This window comes from Myotis myotis, unplaced genomic scaffold (genome assembly GCF_014108235.1).
Source record: "Myotis myotis isolate mMyoMyo1 unplaced genomic scaffold, mMyoMyo1.p scaffold_m19_p_11, whole genome shotgun sequence".
In the NCBI taxonomy this organism is placed as follows: domain Eukaryota; kingdom Metazoa; phylum Chordata; class Mammalia; order Chiroptera; family Vespertilionidae; genus Myotis; species Myotis myotis.
This window is the reverse complement of record NW_023416315.1, coordinates 897,895-915,562: the sequence shown is the minus strand read 5'-3', so window position 1 is coordinate 915,562 and position 17,668 is coordinate 897,895. Positions and strand designations below refer to the sequence as shown.

The window sequence follows — 17,668 nt, the reverse complement described above, 5'->3', positions numbered from 1 at the left end:
AGGCGGTGACGCCAGCGGGGCCATGCCCCCCCCCCCAGCGGGCATCCGATGCCCTCCTGCTGAGTGTCTGCGGGGAAATCTCTCCTTTCCCGGCAGAGGGCTGAGGCCGGGGCAGCCCCGGGCCTCTCCCGGGAAGGGAGCGAGCTCCCCCTGCGCCCAGCCCCCCTCGGGCTGATGGATGGGGTCACTCCTCCCAGAGGACATGGCAGGGCTGGACCCCGGGACCAAGGGCGGAGGGTTCACCTCAGAGGTGCTGTCGCCCCTCCCCCCTCTCCCCTCTCCTTCACCCGCTCGCCCCAAAGGCCCATGAGGAGGCGCAGCCGAGGGTCCGCCCGCCCTGCAGCTCGAGGGGACGGGACCCTGAACCCAGGGGATTCCCACGCCTTCGCCTTTCACCAGCCCTACGGCTCAGACGGTTCAGCGGCAGCTGCTGCACCACTCCGTCCGAGGCCAAGGCCGGGCGGCCGGGCTCCTGGGCCCCTCGGACACCCAGAGTTTGTGGTCACCCGTTTCATAAAGCGCTTCACCCACCCTGAGTCCCGGCCGACGGCTTTTGCAACGGGAACCCGGCCCAGGCCTCAGCAGCGGGCGGCCCAAGTGCCCTGTGGGCCTGCCTTTCCCAGACCATAGCTTTCACCTTCTAGTTACACATTTCCCTGCTCCAGCGTGAGGGCCACCGCCTGGGGGTGGGGGGGTGGGGGGGGGAGCTCGCACGCACGGGCACGCACAGACTTGGGTTTGCTGTTGCCAGCGCCCTGTCTCCCTGGCCTCACCTTCTCCAGGCCCATTCTGCCCTCTGAGTGTCGCTACCTGGTTCCTTTGGCAGGTAACACGACTGATCCTTTGCAGGTAACACACCTGATCCTTGGCAGGTAACATGAACAGCACTTCCCATCCTGGGAGACTGTCATTATTTCTAAAAACCAGGATTAGGAAACTCCCCAGTCATGGGGTGCTCCTATTTCAGGTCTGTACCGGCCAGTTTGCATGCACGTACGTGACTGCAACCAGCTCCAGGACTGTGGGATCATAGGTGTCTTGTTGACCTGCACCTGCAGGCGGGACTGGGTCATGACCACCCAGGGACCGATTCTCACAGCTGACAAAGGAGGCCCCAGCTGCTAAGCTTGCCCGTGTGCGCCTGCAGGCGAGGCCGGCTGGGAGGCTGAGGCGGGGCCTGCACCTGACCCAGGTCCGGAGGGAACGTGGAGCAGGCGGACAGGCGTTGGTCTGAAAGGATCCTGAGGATGGAACGTCCTGGGGACCCGCTCTGACGCGGAGGCTGTCACGAAGAAGAGCCGGTCACTCTAGCCGGGTCCCCGCTGCTCCGTGCCTACAGGGATCACAGGACCAGCCCCGCGTCCGCTCCTTGCTGCCTCCCCACCCCATCCCTTCTCCCCTGCCACTCAGCTAGATCCTGTCCATTAAGGCTGGAGTCCGCGGAGAGGTGGCCAGGAGGCCGGCACACACCGCGGAGAGGACGGGCTAATCCAGGACAGCCAGACCTGCCGGCCAGTGCTGCTCAGTGGCTGAATGTCGCCCCATGCACCACCCAGAGGTCACCAGTTCAATTCCCAGTCAGGGCACCTGCCCAGTAGGGGGCGTGCAGGAGGCGGCCCATAGATGTTTCTTTCTCATCAATGCTTCTCTCTCTCTCTCTCTTCCTCTCCCTGAAATCAATTTAAAAAAGCACAGGAAGGACTGAGGACCGAGGCCCCGAGGGCTGAGACCCTCGTCTCCGTCCCTCCGCACTCATGGAGCCCTGCTCGGACACCCGCTGCAGACTAACGTGCTTCGGTCAGAGCTGACGAGCTCCCCCGGATGAGCACGCCCCAAACCTGGATGTAGGAGATTAACACACACACACGCGGCTGGTCCCTCTGAAAGGTTATGCTAATGCAGTTTAAAAACGGAAACGTAAATTATTCCGCAGTTTCAGGTGAAACGGCCTCTTTGTCTCGGTTTAAAAGCTTTATGAGAATTAGGGGCAATAAGCAATTAGAAGTTTTAGAGTTGAAAGAACTTGCATGACCCAAATGTTCCTTATTTAATTGTAATTTATAAATCCTGAAAAAATAAATAACCTCTTGGGTGGTTTAAATAACTCATTTTCTCTGACACTGAAATTCCATCCAGCTAATTTCAATAACTTCTCATGAATCTGAATTAGTCTTGCTCCTCACTCTAATAGAAAACCATAATTCCAACTTGTAGTGAAAGCATATTTGTTCCAAAGACGGCAAATGGATAGAAACACGAGGTTTCATCTTCCCGTGCTGTCTGGTGCCCTCGGAGCTAAGGAAATTAAAGGAACCCCCATAGATCCATTGGGGACGTCGAGAGGGAGGCCACCCACACCCGAGTGGGTGGGCAGGAGGGCGGTGAGGAGGGTTCCCGCCTGTCCACTGGAGAATCTGAGGCCTAAATCACTCTCCCACCTTCCATTTGCGCTGAATAGTACTTCTCCATGAAAACACCTGAACGCCTCACCCCAGTTTCACCTACACCTGGACACCTCGCCCCGGGACCCCCCACCCCCCAGTTACAAGGTGCCTGAGACACCAGACTCAGCTTCCCAAATCGGACCTGACAGTTCCCTCAGAACGGACCCAGCATCGTCCCCAATTCTCTCTGACCCGCCCAGGCAGCGAGGGCGTAGTGTCGCTGTCACCTGCCCCTGCTCAGAGAGCCACTCTCATCACCGGGGAGGGAGGGAGCCGGGAGCAGGCCAGGACCCGGTGGGGGGCCGTGCAGCGAGGAACCCAGGTAACACGTGTTTGAGGGCGTTTTCCAGGTCACCTTGAGTCACCTTAGTAACCAGACTAAATCCGAGTTCAGTTGTCCGGATAGAAGTTATTCTTATCCCATCAAAACAAGCTCCTTTGCTCAGAGGGTGCTCCCTGCGCTGGGCACTGTCCGGCCCCAGGAGGTCATCTCGCAGCCTCACGCAGGCCATGAGGGAGGGGCCGCCCGCTGACAGGCAGCACCTGTGGGGTAAGTGACGTGTCGTCCCACCCGTGGCCAGCAGGAGGTGGTGCAGGCTGGCTTGGAGCCTCAGGTCCTCATGGGAGCCCTGGCCCCCCCACCCTGCCCCTCGGGGGCCTCAGCTCCAGGTTGTGGGAGGAGGCCCCTGAGACCAGCCCTCTGGCTGGGAGGAGCTCCTTCAGCTTCAATGTGCCAGTTGCCCAGTGTGGGTGCCCCCTCTGCTGGCCAGGTGCGCTCCCAGGAGTGGCCAGGTCCCTAGAGGCCACAGGTGCCTGGGAAGGGTGGGAGGGGCCCCCACAGGCCAGGCGATGAGCCCCTCCCCCCTCCCAGGCAAGTGTGGGGCCGCAGCCCACTGGGCCTGGCGACTATCCACACAGAAGCGAGCCTGCGTCCACGGCGCACTGGCCTCGGGGCCACTCTCGGCCGGGGCTGAGGTATGACGGGCAACACCCAGCTGGAGTCTGGGGCACTTGGGAACTTGGGGACAGGTGGCAGAAGAGGACAGTGGCCTGGGACCGGAGGACAGAGTTCGGGTCCTGCGCCTCGGGCTGGGGTCATAGCGGACAGGCTCCCCGGGCTGGGGTCATAGCGGACAGGCTCCCCGGGCTGGGGTCATAGTGGACAGGCTCCCCGGGGGCTCTGACGGCCCGGCCCTCCAGCACTTGCCCTCCTGGTCAGCCTCCTGGTCGGGGCAGCAGAGCCACTGGCGGAGGCGAGGGAGAGCCCCGGGGCTGCTTCTCCACAGCACAGCCTCCAGGCGCGAGCAGGGAGCAGCTCCTCCTCTGAGCCGACCTGACCCTCCGCCTGGAGTGACTCAGGGTCCCAGGGAAGGGCCTTCGCTAGAGCGCACGGGCCACACACAGCGACACCCCGGGTCTGACACTGCCCTGCCCCCGTCACTCAGCTGACCGCCAGAGCAGAGCCGGACACGGTGGGCGCAGGACAGGCAGGGGGAAGGGGCCTCCGGGCACAGCCAGGAAACACCCCTCCGGTGCTCACGACAGGATCCAACACCAGAGAGTGGCCACCCTGACATGGACTCCACAAGCCACGGCCGACTCGCCAGACGTGACCATCCCAACCCACAGGCCCAAGGACCCAGCCCCATCGGCTGCGCGTGGGGACCGGCCCGTTATGGCAGCATCATGAGGCGGACACAGAAGTTTCCGGAAATGCGGCTGTGTGCGACGAGGGAACTGCGTATAGACCGTGGACCGGGAAGCAACACCCGGTGCGGGCCACCTCCCGCGCAGGTGACCGACTACGGGTAACTAGAGCCGGCCTCCACGCGACAGTCCCAGCCGCCAGGCACCCCGGAGCATGTGGGTGGACACCGCACAGCAATGCAGCTGTGGTCCAACGACAGAACCCGCGTCTGGCCCAGGCTGGGCTGCTCGGCTGGTCAGAGCGTCACCCGACACAACACGGTTGCAGGTTCGATCCCCAGTCAGGAGTGTACTGGAGGCAACCGATTCATGTCTCTCTCTCTCTCTCTCTCTCTCTCTCTCTCTCTCTCTCAAACCAATTAACGACAAAAACATATCCCCAGGTGAGGATTTTTTAAAAAGCAATCAACCAAGGAATCTATGTTTCTCTCTCTCCCTCTCGCTCTAAAAATCAATTTTTAAAAAATCCTCTAAAAAAGAAAAACTCCATGTCTGAGTGGACCTGCGCAGCTCAAACCCGTGTTGCTCAGGGTCCACCGTGACACGCGTGTGCGTGTGCTCCTGGGGGCGTTTCCTCCTCAGCCTCCGTAGCTGCCTCTGGGTGTTCGTGGCTCTCGCTGCAGAGGGCTGTGGGGCGACACGAGGAAGGGAATGTCTGGCCCTAGAATCAGACCTCGTGCTTAGCGATGTGAACTCGGACAACCATTAGCGTTTAAAAGTCTGAAATTTCCCCCCAGAAATACTTTCATTTCAGAGGGACGTTCACACAGAAATCCCAGATCAGGCCGATCCGCGCGAACAGCTCCCCGGAGCCCGAGGGACCCTGGGGCGGAGGCCGCCTTGGGCTCCCTCATCAAGTGCACAGGACGCAGAGGGGACTGGACAGCGATTTTATTTGCAGCCGCGACGAGCTCGGCTCCGTCTCCGGAACGCAGGGACCTCAGGCCCCCGCCAGCCTCTTCTTGATGAAGTGGACGACCAGCCGCTGCGGCCGCTGCTCAAACTTGGCCAGCAGGTCGTGGGGGCTGGAGACCTGGTCCCCGCGCAGGCGGTCCAGTAAGGTGACGCACACCACGGCCGCTGCGGAGGGCAAAGGGCCGTCAGCGGGAGGGGCAGGGCTTCCAGCTCAGGGCGCCGATGAGACAAGGACAAGGCGCCACCTGTCATCCCCAGGAGATGGGGCCCTGTGGGACCCACAGGCATGTGGACGGGTGGAGAGCACAGAGGCCTGGGGCCTCCTCTTCCTTCCGCCTTTGCTTCCCACCGAGTCCCAGGCACATCCCCGGCTGGGAGGCAGGGCTCTCAAATCCAAGGCTGAAAGCAGACCCACCGCAGGGCTGGTGGTGGGCTTGTTGCCCAGAAAACCTGAGGGAGCTGGTGCCACCATCCTCAGCCCACCTGGTGGCCCGGGGCTCCCAGATACGGAGAATCCTGCCCTCGGCCGCGTGACCATCACAGGCATCACCCCGTCCAGCACAGGCTCGGGGACAGATGCGGGCGGAAGGCAGACGCTGGGGCGGGGACGCTGGGGTGGGGACCCGAGAGGATGGACTGGGCGGGAGAAGGGAGCGGGTGGCGGCCCAGTGCCCGCCTACCTGGGAGGCCGCAGGCGCTGCACATGGCAGCCAAGACAGACGACTCCATCTCGATGTTGCGGACGCCGGCCGCGTGGGCTGCCCGCAGGTACTCCTGCTTGTCCTGCTCCGTGTAGGAGCACAGGGCCCCGTCCAGACGGCCCTGCCCTGCAGACACGAGGAGAGGGCCATGCTGATGGGGTGCTCCCCACCAGGGCGCAGGGATGCTTCGACCCCCCCAACACCCCTGCACCCACCTGCCCTGGAGCCCAAACCGCCACTCCCAGCAGGCGTGGCGCCTGACATGGACACACCGGTGAGACCTCCCTCCCTCCCTCCCCGCCTCCCGCCGGGACCCGCCCACCGGCACCTTCGTAGAAGTCCAGGGTGCACATGGTGTTGCCCATGACCGTGGGGAACTCGCCCAGGTCCGCGGAGCACTGCAGCAGCTCCTGAGCCAGCCCCGCGTCCAGGTCGGTGCCGCGGACCACGCGCTTCCCCAGCACCAGCTGCTCGAACTCGGGCTTGAAGCAGGCGTCCACCGCCTGCCGGGTGATCACCACGGAGCCGGGCTCCAGACCTGAGGACAGAAGCGGTGTCACCGCCGCTGGGGGTGGAGGGCACGACCGAGCGCGTGCGGGAGACCAGCCGGTCGGCACGCCACACGCTGAAGCACTGGCAACGTTCTATTTTTTCTTAAATACGTGTTTCTATTGATTTCAGAGAGGATGGAAGAGGAGAGAGAGAGAGAAACACCCATGATGAGAGAGAATCACGGACCGGCTGCCTCCTGGGCATGGAGCCCGCAACCCGGGCCTGTGCCCTGACCGGAACTGAACCCTGACCTCCTGGTTCATGGGTCCACCCTCAACCACTGAACCACACCAGCCGGGCTCACGGGTAACATTCTAAGAACAGGCAAGTCCCGGCCACGCGGCCACTCACCTATGCCGCCCGATGTGCCCAGGCGGATGGCGGTGACGCCCGAGCAGCGGGCGTGGTACAGCAGCTTGAGCACCTCGTGCAGCATGATGGCCATGGAGGGGACGCCCATGCCGTGCTGGCGGGAGGAAGGGGCGTCAGGCTCCGCGGCCCGTGTGTGCTGCCGCACCCCCCACCCCCAAAGCCCTCCTCCCCACCCCCAGCAGCCACAGAGCACGAACCTCAGCCGCGCACCTCGGGAGGCGGCACAGAGCTGTCCCCAAGGACCGTGTCACACAGCCAGCCCCGCACGGCCCCCCACCTGCCGGCTTTCCTCTCTTCCTTTCCTCCCACTCCCGGCTCCTGCACTAACTGCTGGCCGCGGCCGATGGTGCCTCCTCAGTTCTGCCTCCTCCTCCCGGCCTGACCGGCCTGTGTGTGGAGGACAGGGGCCTGCAGAGCCCGGACCGGCCGCCCGAGGGACAGGTACTCACGCTGACCGATAGCACGGGCCCCACTTTGAACATGACGAAGCGGTCGGTCCCCGTGCAGATGTTGGGGTGGTCCTCGCCCGACTGGCCCAGGCCCAGCTCCGAGGCCACGTACTTGGCGAAGGCACTCATCCGGGAGGGGCTGCCCCCGACGCACACAAACTGCGGGCAGAGGACAGAGCGGTGGGCGCAGGGCCCACCCCCCCCAGCGACACATGCGCCTCCTGGAACTTGCTAGAAATGCAGCTCCCTGGCCCCACCGAACAGCCTGCCTGGGCGCCTCCTGGTGACTCGACGCTCACGAGTCCGGGGGCCAGGCTGGTGGGGTCACACTCAGCAAAGCCACGGCTCGCCAGACGCGGGCCCAGACCTGCTTCTCTGGGAGGTGGGATGGGGCCCTGCCTGCCGGCCGTGCAGCACGGGGTCTGGGGAGCCGGGGGTGGACTAGGACAGCGCCGGCTCCTCGCTGTGCGGCCCAGACCCCACAGCCCGCCTGTAAAGTGGGCTTCTGGCCCCGGCCGGCGTGGCTCAGCGGTCGAGCATCGACCTAGGAACCAGGAGGTCAGGGCTCAGTTTCCGGTCAGGGCACATGCCTGGGTTGTGGGCTCGATCCCCAGTGTGGGGCCTGCAGGAGGCAGCCAATCAATGATTCTCTCTCATCATGGATGTTTCTATCACTCTCTCCTTCTCCCTTCCTCTCTGAAATCAATAAAAACATATTTTAAAAAATAAAAATTAAAAAAATAATAACATAAAATGGGCTTCTGTCTACCACCTCTCACCACCACCCAAGCACCAAATGGCCAACACGTGGCAAGCATCCGGGGCTGGTGGGGGCCTGGGAAGTGGCCATGGAGGGGCGGGACCCAGAGAACTAATGCAGTCACCCATCTATAATAATAAAAGCGTAATATGCTAATTAGACTGGACAGCCAAGCGACCTTCTGGACATCCTTCCAGACGAAGCCATGGTGGTAGGGGCTGAGGCAGAGGCAGTTAGGGGCGATCAGGCAGGCAGACAGGCAGGTGAGCAGTTAGGAGCCAGTGGTCCCCGACTGCGAGAGGGATGTCCGACTACAGGTTTAGGCCCGATCCTGTCTAATCCGACTGGGATCGGGCCTAAACTGGCAGTCGGATATCCCCCAAGGGGTCCTGGATTGCGAGAGGGTGCAGGCCAGGCTGAGGGTCCCCTGCCCCTGTGCACGAATTTCGTGCACCGGGCCTCTAGTCTGTATATAAGAGCTTCTCATTTTGTTTTACACAAGAAAAGCAAATAAGCGCGCCAGCTTAAGGGCGTTAATGGTCAAAGAGCTAAGTCTCTAAAGATGAAACAAGCCACTGAGGCGGCTGAACAGGTGGGTGTCACCGTGTGCGTGTTACTCACGGACCACACACCGCGCAGCCCCTCTGACTCCTGCGCCCTAGACACCGCCGGCGTCTCCTGTTCCCTCAGAGGCGCACTAGGAAACCCACTCGCATGGGTCCCATTACCCCCTAAACGCGCAAGGAATCAGAGGGGCCCACGGGCAGGCCTGAGGACAGCTTCTGCTCCTCACGAGCTGGTACGCAGACCAGGAACAACTCGCAAAATTCCGATAAGCCTGTCGCTTGGTGAGTGTCCTCTGTGGGGGCGTTGGCTCAGGCCGCCGACAAAGGGGCTGAGGGAAGCTCCTCACCTTCACGTCCCCGAACATGGCCGGGAGGTCGTGCGAGCTGGTGCTGAGGCTGAGGTGGTAGAGGATGTCCTCCTTCATCGTCGCGATGTTCGGGTTACAGAGCCGGACGCAGCGGTTGCTGTTCCACACCAGGAGAGCGGGAGGTCAGCCGAGCACCGGGTCCAGTGGCCGCATGGCGACGAGGGCCCGAGGTCAGCATGTGGCCCGTGGCGGGAAGGACCGGCCCCCGCACGCCAGGCTCCACCTCCTGTCTCCCCTCTCCCCCTTCTCTCCCCCTCCCCCCTCCCCACACCCAGGGCCCTGTCTGGAGAGCGGATTTGAAACAACCCAAGGAACCTAAAATGGACAAGATCAAAAGGTTTGCCCAACCAGTGTGGCTCAGTGGTGGAGCATCAACTCATCAGCCAGGAGGTCATGGTTCAATTCCCGGTCAGGGCACATGCCCCGGTTGTGGGCTCAATAACCAGTTGGGGGCATGGAGGAGGCAGCCCACGGATGAATCTCTCTTAATAGATCGAAAGGCTCAATCACAGGCCCTGGCCAGTGTGGCTCAGTGGTGGAGCCTCAGTCCACACACAGAACGAGGGTTTGATTCCTGGTCAAGGGCACATCCCTGGGTTGCAGGTTCAATCCCTGGTCCCAGTTGGGGTGGGTGTGAGAGACAACCAATCCATGTATCTCTCTCACATCGATGTTTCTCTCTCTGTCTCTCTCTCCCTCCTTACCTCCCTCCCACTCTCTCTAAAAATCAAGGGAAAAAATATTCTTGGGTGAGGATTAACAAAATTTAAAAAAAGGCTCAATCCCATACAAAAGGTACAGCCGGTTGCTACCCAACTCAAGTTCACTTCACACATATAAACTTGACCTTATTTTTAAAACGTCACATTCACCAAGGACAGGAGCAGAGGGAAAACATTGCCAGGGACCAAGAGTTTCTGGTTAGCGAGTCCCTGAGCTCTGCCATCGTCCCACGAAAGGGAGCGCCGGCAACACGCCAGGGAGCATGGCCGTCCCGATAGGACCTCACTTACAAAAAGAGGCGCCCAGTCTGCCTCAACTGCCATCGCATCCCCATCCTGTCCGTCCGTCTTAGCCTTCACGGCGTCCTCTCCTCCGTCTCCTCTACCATCTCATCTAGCCTCCATCTGGCTTGGGCATCGGCCGTCCACTACAGGGCTCCCACCCCGACGCCCCCTCCCACTTCCCTGCAGTGGCATCCAAATCGGCTCACACCTGAACATTTCGAAAGGCTGGTACTCGTACAGAAAAGCTGGACACAGCGCAGTAAAGATCTTTCTGTAAAAGGGGACGTGCTGGCGGCTGCTGTGGGCTCCTCTCGGTCACCACAGACCCCAGGTCACCGCGATGCCCGGACCACACCTGTCTGCCCCGCCCCCTGACCAGTCCTGACCAGGCTCCTTGGGTCTCCAGACTCAGGGTGTGTTTCGCTCTCCTGGGCCCGGGAGGCCACTCTCCAGGGACCACACCCAGGCGTCTGTGTCACCAGGGCCCCCGCTGACCTGTGGGCCAAGCAGAAGCCTGACTTCGCCCCCGGCCTCTGAGCTCCGAGCGCCAGCAGCCGTTAATGGGACCAGGTCCCGCGATGAGGCCTCAGGGCGCTGTGCGTGCCGGGCGCCAGCAGAAGGCCCGCTGCCTCCCTGTCGCTCCGATTCTGGGAGAGGACAGCGCAACAGGGCTGTGGTCCCTGGGGGCCAGCAATGGTTTCAAACCAGCCGGCGTGGACTCGCCCCGAGACGGACTGGGACGGGCTCACATGCATCTTGAAGGGTTTTACATGACGAGTCACGGGCACATTGTTGAGTAACGGTGTCTCCAGCCCACAGACGTGAAGCAGCTTAGTTCTGCTTTGTTCACTCACCTTACTCAACTACCAAGTATGTGCTGGCGTGAGGCACAGACCAGCAGGGAGAGACCGGCTGTGTCAGGGCGGGTGGGACCAGGGAGCAGGGGCTGGGGAGCTGGGGAGGCTGCGGGGACCACGCCGAGTCCAAGGCCGGCCTCACGTCGGGCCCTGCACTGCGTGTCAGAGACACCGGACGGTCAGGCAGAAGGCGTTCGACTTTGTGGGGATGAGTCCCTAATCCTGGGACCTAATAACTCAGTGACCCCCATGCCGAGGGCTCGGGGTCACAGCTTCAGTAGAGGCCGCACGCAACGGAGGCCACACGCAGCGGAGGCCTCGCCAGGCACGGCCCCTCAGCAGGTGGACATAAAACTGAAGGAGGGTGAACAATGACGGAGCGAGGGAAGGGGTGACTCCTGTGGAGCCCGGCTCCCCTTCTGCAACTTCGCTTCAACCACTTCCCCTCACAGCCCCGGGGTCCTCAACCCAAGGGGGGCTCAGAGTCGGGGACAGGGCCTCCTGGTTGTCCACCACGGAAAGCAGCAGGGATTCTACCAGTTCAAACAAAGTCATCTCCGCAGGTAACGCTCGCAAGGCCACCTGGCACGTGGAAACGGCTCAGAGCCCCCAGGGACGGAGGGAGGGGGCTAGGTGTGCCTGTGCGGTTACCACCTGGACACGTGACCAGCCTGAGAGGCCTCGGGGTCACAGAGGAGTTCCTGCGAGTCCCCCCAAGCAGGGGCTCCCAGAGGCTCAAGATCAGAGGTCGCCGGGACCTGGGGGCCACTGCAGCAGGGCAGGGTGCCCAGGTCACCCCGGGTCAGCCCGGCAGAGGCGGGGCAGTGAGTGTCCAGGAAACAAGAAAAGCTAGTGGACTTGAAGTCCGTACAGGAACCGGGACTAACACAGGAAATGGGTGCTTTTCCAGCAAATAAACATAAAAGGTGCCATGAGAACGACCAACGAAAACTGAGAAAAACCCAGAAAGTGCTGAAGATTCAGGACCAAGAGGGAGCTGGGGAGAACGGGGCCAAGTTCCTGAAGCGTGTCCAGGTGTCCGGTAAACCCCACGCGGGGCAGAGCTGAGCACGAAACCACCCCTCCACCCAGCTCTGCACCCGTCTCAGTCCCCAGCCCGTCCTGAGCGGCCGCTGGCACGGTCCCCTCAGTCAGCACAACCCAAACCCTGCCCCGGGCTCACCTGTGGGTCTCGGGCTCCTTGGCGCCACCTCCCTGGAGAGCCATCCTGGCAGCCACAGCAGGACCCTGGGGGCAACAGGGAACCGTGTGAAACGGAAAACTGAGCCACAAGCACGCTGCGGGCTCTGAGGGCAGATCAAGTCAAACCGCAAGTGGGGCGAGCCCAGCCCCGAGAGCCTGGGAGGGGACGGGAGGGGAGGGAGGGGGCAGGAGGAGGCTGGGCAGGGCTGGCCGCTGGAGACTGGCTGTGCCTCGTGGCCTCATTTGGGGACCTCGAGGCACCGCCAGGATCGGTTTGCTGAGGGCATCAGAGCAGAGGCCCTCAGTCCAGTGGCCGCTTGTTAAACGGACTGAACCACAGTGACCCCTGGTAGGGTCCGAGGTCATGGCCGTCAGGGAAGCCAGGTAACCTGCAGACAGTGAAAGGCGCCTCCACCCAGCAGACCCCCTGCCGCCTGTGCTTCCAGCGCGTTCCCTGTCCTCCCTCAGGTCCCCAGCGCCGCTCGGAGAGGGGGTGCTGCTCAGGCACCAGCTCCAGGGACCTGCCCCGGGGGGAGGACTGAGGCTGGTGCTGGGTCCTCTGCCCGGGAGGGAACAACCCCATAGACTTTGGGCACCAAACATGGCCTAGGACAGGGCTCCGCGGGGAGGCGGAGAGCCGAGCCACAGCGCGCAGGGGACTCGGCTGACACAGCTGGTCCCCGAGCACCTGGCCTGGCACCTGGGCGGCTCCAGGTTCCCCCAGCCTGGCGCCTGGCGGGAGGGACACCGAGCTTAGCGATGAGCAGAGTGACACCAGGGCCACCCAACGCCGAGGCAGGAAATGGGGTGAACGGCGTCACCAAGAGCAGCCAGGCCCATCCAGCCAGGGCAGGTTCCCAACCAGGTATCTCCCCAGCCACCTGTCAGACACCGGGCCACCCAGCTAACACCCCACAGGTGCCTGTGGAGGAAGGGCCGGTCACTGTTATCGCCAGCCAGTCCCCAACGCGGAGAAAACGAGCCGGCTGGGCCTGCAGCTGAGGCTTCCCTACAGCTTCCTCTCCTCCCCTGGCTTGTCCCCCGGCATCGACATGTCACTGCTCTGCAGACGCCAGCCTTGGGCCCAGCGAAGGGAGCTGAGGAGGCCAGCGAGTCCTGAGGGGCAGCAGTGAGGCCAGTCCCAGGGTCTGATGCGGGTTACAAACATACTCGGTCTTCCTCCCATTCCTGGCAGAGCTCCTAGGCCCTTGCCACATCCTGCTGAGATGGGAACAGTGTCTTTTTATTGATTTTCCTTTCTTTATTGATTAGCAGCGGTTCTCAACCTTCTGGCCCTTTAAATACAGTTCATGTTGTGACCCAACCATAAAATTACTTTCATTGCTACTTCATAACGGTAATGTTGCTACTGTTATGAATCATCATGTAAATATCTGATATGCAGGATGGTCTTAGGCGACCCCTGTGAAAGGGTCGTTCGACTGCCAAAGGGGTCGAGACCCACAGGTTGAGAACCGCTGGATTAAGGTATTACATCTGTGTCCTGTACCCCCATCGCCCCCCCCTCCTCCAGCCCCCCACTCATGCCCTCACCCCCCTGGTGTCTGTGTCCATTGGTTAGGCCTATATGCTAGCATACAAGTCCTCTGGTTGATCGCTCCCCCTAACCCCCACCCTCCCCTACCTTCCCTCTGAGGTTTGACAGTCTGATGGATGCTTCTCTGTCTCTGGATCTGTTTTTGTTCATCAGTTTATGTTGTTCATCATATTCCATAAATTAGTGAGATCATGCGGTATTTATCTTTCTCCGACTGGCTTATTTCGCTTAGCATAATGCTCTCCAGTTCCATCCACGCTATTGCGAATGGTATATCCTTCCTTTTTACCGCAGCCTAGGATTCCATTGTGTAGATGTACCAGTTTTCTCACCCACTCATCTGCTGATGGGCACTCGGGCTGCTTCCAGACCTTAGCTTGGTGAGCTGTGCTGCTATGAACGGTGTCTTTTGTTATATCGATGAAGTGACCTTAGGGCCGCACCTGAGGACCAGCTGGTTGCCAGAACCAAGCACGTGATGGGAGGACTGGACCCCTCAGCCACCCCCACCCTGGGGAGGGGAGAGGGGCTTGAAGTTGAATCAGTGGCCAAAGAGTTTGTCAATCATGTCCGCGCAAGAGTCCCCGCTGAAGTCAAAAGGACAGGGCTTGGCCCGGACGGCGTGGCTCAGTGGTTGAGCGCCGACCTATGAACCAGGAGGTCACAGTTCGGTTCCCAGCCGAGGGCACAGGCCCGGGTTGTGGGCTCATCCCCAGTGGGGGGCGTGCAGGAGGCAGCCCATCCATGATCCTCTCATCGATGCTTCTCTCGCTCCCTCTCCCTTCCTCTCTGAAGTCAATCGAAACATCTCTTTCTTAAAGTCTGCTCCGAGAGCAGCAAGGCGCTGGCTGCGGCTGAGACGCTGTGTGCGCCCTTTGTCCTGAGAGGCACCTTCCAGGAAACTGACAGCTTGGCCGCGGCCCAGCCTCCTGCTCAGCGGGTGAGGCTGGACCCTGGCACCGAGGCAATGCTGCTGCAGCAGTTTCAGGGAGCATTTCCTCTGACCCTGTACACGATGCTCAGACCTCTCCCTCGGAAGGGATGCGCCGTGTCCTGAGACAGGCCTGCCCTCCGCAGCAGGGCTGGGCTGTCCCTGCAGCAGGAGGGGGTCCCGGACTCCTGGCCAGGACGCCGCGTGCCAGGTTCTGCTCTGGCCCCTGTGGACAGAGAGGGGCCACGTGCCAACCTGACTAACCCTCAGAGACCTAATTAACCACAAAGGATGGCCTGCAGTTAACATTTAATTAAAAAGCAGTCTATGGTGGGCAGTCACATCCCAGGCTGGCATCTTCCCTGACAAAAATCAACTGTGATCTTCACCGAGCCGGCTGTGTTTTTGCATCTATGGTAACAAAACTTTGGAATGTCTGGAAAACTTGCAACCTCCCTTTTTGGCTAGCGATGGCCTCATAAACCCTTTATTTTAAAAAGGGGAGTTTTAAAAATAAATAAATTAAAAGGGAGTTAACATTTTTTAACATCACCCATTAAAGTACAAGCCAGACAGGCACGTTACTTTGTGTAAATAGCTCCCGCGAAGAAAAAGCCTCGTAAGGGTTTATGGAGACAAACCAAAGACAACTGCCGGAGGCAGCACCCGGGGCCTGGGATGACGCGGAGACGGCCCTTCCGCTGCCTGTTCTGCACACAGAGGCCCAGGCTTCCTCCGGGATTACGTCCACGCCGCCCTCTGTGGGTGCTGGTCTCTGAGCTTGTGAGGCCCCCACGCAGGCCTCCCCTGAGCTCTCAGGTGTAGCAGGGGCCCCTCACCCACGGTATGCAAATACTTATGGTATCTTAAGTGAACACAGTTCATATTTCAACTGTGTGTGTTGGGGGGAGGGGCGGGAGTTTGCCTTTAGGTAGTAGAAGCAGCTGGAAGTTTCACTTTGTTATTTACTATTTTTTTTACGGCGACTATTAACTTGACAATCAGGAAAGACAAAAAAAAGTCCACTTGGACAGAAACCATTGGAAGGAAAACTAACTTATCCGCTTTAACTGCAATGTGCTCCCCCTGCGGGAACCTAGACTGTAATCTCTCCGGGAGGAGCCAGCGGAGTGACAGCCAGCGATGGGGCCCAGGAAAGGACCGGGAGCTCCCTGGAGCCGGCCAAGGAGCAGGGCTGGGCCCAAGCGGCACCCTGACAGCGGACTCTGGGAGGATGGGCAGGGCGTGGTTTCAAATCTAGGAAATCCCCATTTCTCAGCGACAAGCTCTGAGCCAGTGAACGGAACAGAACAGAACGGAAGGACTCTTTAGCCCCAGAGGGCAGGAGCGGGTGTGAGCCAAAGCGCTGGCGGGCGGGGGCAGGGCGGGTGGCTGCTTATGGACTTACAACCCGGGGAGTGGGGAGTGTCCAGGGGAAGGCCAAGGTTGCCTGGAGTCCTCAGGTGCCTGCAGAAAACGCGGGGTCGGCGGGCAGCATTTCACGCAGGGTTTCTCTGTAAGCGCCCCGCGGGGCAGGGGCCCGGCAGGCTCTGACCTCAGGCCAGGGAGGTGCCGCCTGGTCCAGGAAGGTGCCGGCGGTGCCCGCCGCGCTCCCGGGAGACCATGAGCCGCTTGGCCAAGCCCTGGCTTAGGAAGGGGCCATCTGGGGACAGCCAGTGACGCTCCCCAGGCCCCAGGCCCGCCCACCGCGGACAGGAGCTGCGAAGGACCCGCTCCCTCCCGGCGGGGACCGTGTGCCCTTTGACCTAGGACAGTCCAGTTTCTCTTGCGCCGCCAGTCCGTGCGCTGTGACCATCTGTCGCTGCGGGCTCCGCACCCACTGGGGTCCATTGGGCGCTGCGAAACCTTCTTGTCCAAAGTGCAGCTGCTCTCCCCGCAGGAAACGGGGAGTTCTCGGGGCTCCCGCGCCCCCTTCCGCCGGGTTTGGAAAGCGTGGCCTGGGGGTGGGAGGCTCTCTGCGGGGTGGGGGTGGGGGGGGTAACCCTGCTGATCCCGCCTCCAACAGGTGGAACCTGGCCGGGGACCCACACCCCGCTGTGCCCCGGGTTCGAGGACACGGGACAGGCCGCTGTGGGTGGACGCGAGGAAGCCCACCCTCCCGCGCGCCCCCCCCCCCGCGCGCCCCCTCCCTCGCATCCTTTCCGGGCGCCCTCTCTCTTCCTCCTGCAGCGCCTCCCGCCCGCGCCCCTCACATCCTCCCAGCAAACAGCCGAGGTCCTCCCGGGTCCGTCCGTGGCTCCCGGAAGCGGGGCCGGGCCGAGGACCACTCACCGCGGGAGCTGCTACCCTGGCCGCGCCACCTGCGCGCGCCGCCGGCGACACACACCTCGCGGGGCCCGAGGAACCGGGGTTCTGGGGCGGACACGCGGGGCCGGAGGCTGCGCGTCCGACTGGAACGGGGAGGTAACCCGGAGTAAAGGGAACTTGGGTTCCGAGCCCCGGTCCGCCCGCCCCCGGGCCGCGCCCCCGGCCTCCCCGCCCTTTCCGCCGATTGTTTACTCCCCGGAGCGCGCGGGCGGGGAACGCCCCGGGCCCTCCCCGCGCCGCCCCCGCCACCGACGGGACCTGCCGGGCGCTGTCCTCCCCGTCTGACGGCCGGACGCTTCGGGGGAGCCCGGTCCCCGCGGCCGCCGCCGGTGCGGGAGTGCAGGTCGGACGGGGACGCCCCGCCCCGGCGGGGAGGACGAATGCGGAGCGGACCCAGCGGGTCGGGAACGGGGGCTGGGCCACGTCCCTGCGCCCAGCGGGTCGCCCCGGCCTCGTACCCCGTCGGGGACCTTCCCAGCCGGGAGCCGCGGGCGCAGGGGGAGGAAGTGACCATCCGCTCAGCCACCGGCCGAGGCGCGGAGCTGCCGGTCGGACCGCGCGGCCACCTGCGGCCAATACCCTCCCGAGGGCGCGCGGGGCGGGGGGCGCCCTGCCTGCTGCTGGGGGAAGGGGGGGGGGGCGAGGGGGCAGCGGGGGAGGAACTTCCATCTCCAGGAGCCGGGAAATCTAACGCGGAAGACTGGCTTGTCAAGTGACAACTCGGTCCTTGCGGCCCTGGCCGGTTTGGCCCCGTGGAGAGAGCATCGGACTGAGGGTTCGATTCGGGTCAGGACACGGCCCGGCGCGGACTCCGATCCCCAGGAGGGGGCGTGCAGGAGGCAGCGCATCAATGATGCTCTCTCATCATTGATGTTTCTGTCTCTCCCTCTCCCCTCCTGTCTCTAAAAAAAAAAATCAATATAAACATGTTTTTCAAAAAAGCACCTATG

The 17,668-nt window shown here is 62.0% G+C and overlaps 1 protein-coding gene across 5 annotated transcripts; it reads right to left on the bottom strand.

Annotated features, from left to right (window-relative positions):
- Window positions 1-5,025: 5,025 nt before the first annotated feature.
- On the bottom strand, window positions 5,026-17,009 carry UPP1 (uridine phosphorylase 1). 5 transcript variants are annotated; one of them, XM_036327204.1, is made up of 9 exons: window positions 16,157-16,332; window positions 15,799-15,857; window positions 11,882-11,946; window positions 8,814-8,931; window positions 7,141-7,299; window positions 6,671-6,785; window positions 6,096-6,305; window positions 5,747-5,893; window positions 5,026-5,231 (listed from the first exon to the last, which is right to left on the bottom strand). In XM_036327204.1, the coding sequence occupies exons 3-9, from the start codon at window positions 11,923-11,925 to the stop codon at window positions 5,092-5,094; spliced, it is 933 nt and encodes a 310-aa protein (XP_036183097.1). In that variant the 5' UTR covers window positions 11,926-11,946; window positions 15,799-15,857; window positions 16,157-16,332; the 3' UTR covers window positions 5,026-5,091. The 5 variants fall into 5 exon arrangements, with proteins under 5 accessions (XP_036183097.1, XP_036183098.1, XP_036183094.1 ...); XM_036327205.1 differs by lacking the exons at window positions 15,799-15,857; window positions 16,157-16,332 and adding an exon at window positions 16,977-17,009; XM_036327201.1 differs by lacking the exons at window positions 15,799-15,857; window positions 16,157-16,332 and adding an exon at window positions 16,683-16,859.
- Window positions 17,010-17,668: the final 659 nt, after the last annotated feature.

What these genes read in the sequence shown, in the direction of transcription:
- UPP1 (XM_036327205.1), bottom strand. Translation starts at nt 11,925, where the DNA reads ATGGCTCTCCAGGGAGGTGGCGCCAAGGAGCCCGAGACCCACAG. An exon ending in GGCCCGTGCTATCGGTCAGC is followed by an intron (nt 6,786 to 7,140) that starts GTGAGTACCTGT and finishes TCCTCCCGCCAG; the next exon opens with CACGGCATGGGCGTCCCCTC. An exon ending in GGGCACATCGGGCGGCATAG is followed by an intron (nt 6,306 to 6,670) that starts GTGAGTGGCCGC and finishes TTCTGTCCTCAG; the next exon opens with GTCTGGAGCCCGGCTCCGTG.